This window comes from Fulmarus glacialis, unplaced genomic scaffold, assembly GCF_000690835.1.
Source record: "Fulmarus glacialis isolate BGI_N327 unplaced genomic scaffold, ASM69083v1 scaffold27889, whole genome shotgun sequence".
NCBI classification, from domain to species: Eukaryota; Metazoa; Chordata; class Aves; order Procellariiformes; family Procellariidae; genus Fulmarus; species Fulmarus glacialis.
Genome location: NW_009235686.1, coordinates 605 through 1,628, shown reverse-complemented (window position 1 = coordinate 1,628; position 1,024 = coordinate 605). Strand labels below are relative to the sequence as shown.

General features: G+C 65.9%; 1 protein-coding gene across 1 annotated transcript in view; it reads left to right on the top strand.

The window, feature by feature from the left end:
- Window positions 1–243, top strand: part of USP19 (ubiquitin specific peptidase 19) — a 13,657-nt gene extending 13,414 nt beyond the window's left edge. The window contains 1 exon segment of the mRNA XM_009586123.1: window positions 17–243. Coding sequence (XP_009584418.1) covers window positions 17–243 — 227 coding nt within the window.
- The last annotated feature ends 781 nt before the right edge of the window (window positions 244–1,024 follow it).

Below are 1,024 nucleotides of genomic sequence, written 5' to 3'. Positions count from 1 at the left end.
CCTTCGCTCCGCTCAGGCTGGCGGCTCTTCGACGACAGCACAGTCACCACCGTCGATGAGAGCCAGGTGGTAACCAGATATGCGTATGTCCTCTTCTACCGCCGGAGGAACTCTCCTGTGGAGAGACCCCTGCCAGGGCACCCCCCAGACCACCGAGCCGAGCGCACTCCCTCTGCCGAAGCTGCTGCCAGCCAGGTGAGAGCTCGCGTCCCTTTCGGCACTGTTGGAGTCACAGAGCCTTAAAACGCGCCCAGGTGCCCACACGCAGGGCCCAGCCTGTCTCTGCCAGCCCCCACCGAGCCTGGCGCAGCTGCGGTGCAGTGCCTGCCCCTCTTCGACACCGAAGAGCTTGCGCCGGCTAGACGTTGGGGCCTGTCTTGCCCTATTCTCGCTGTGAGCTTGGGACAGTCCCTGCCCTGAGGGACTACAGGAGAGCTGCTTCCCGTCATCAGGGTGGGAGTGCTGGTGGGAGGACACCAGAGGAGGCCTAGCCTCGCCAAGGTCTGTGCCGCAGGAAGGCTATGAGCGGTGCAGGAGCGGGCTGTGCTGGGGAGCAGTGAGAACCTGCCCTCCGCAGCCACTCTCGAGGCAGGGTGGGGGACGCTTTCTGCTGGGGCCCAGCTCGGGGCCAAGCTAGGTGCAAAAAAGGCAAATGCCAGCACTGAGCCAGGGGCCTGGCAGCCTTCGCAGGGTGCTGAAGAGAAACCTGCCAGAGCGAGCTCTGCTGCCGGGCCGCCTGGGAGGGAGGGGTGGGCCAGCCGGCAGGGTGCTTTCAGCACGCACTGGCGGGGAACGGTTGGGCTGATCTTTGTGTGAACGTCAGACAGGAAGGCCCAGGATGGGATGTGGTGCAGCGCCCACCTGGCCAGCCCCCCCTGCATCACTGTGCTGCAGCCCTTCCCTCAGCACTCGGCACCCCCGCGGCCTCGCGGGGTCTGAGAACGATGCTCAACTCATCTTTGGCACAGCTGCACGCGTGTCCCATGGGGCCCTTCTGGCCTGGCCTCCCAGCCCACCTGGCTCC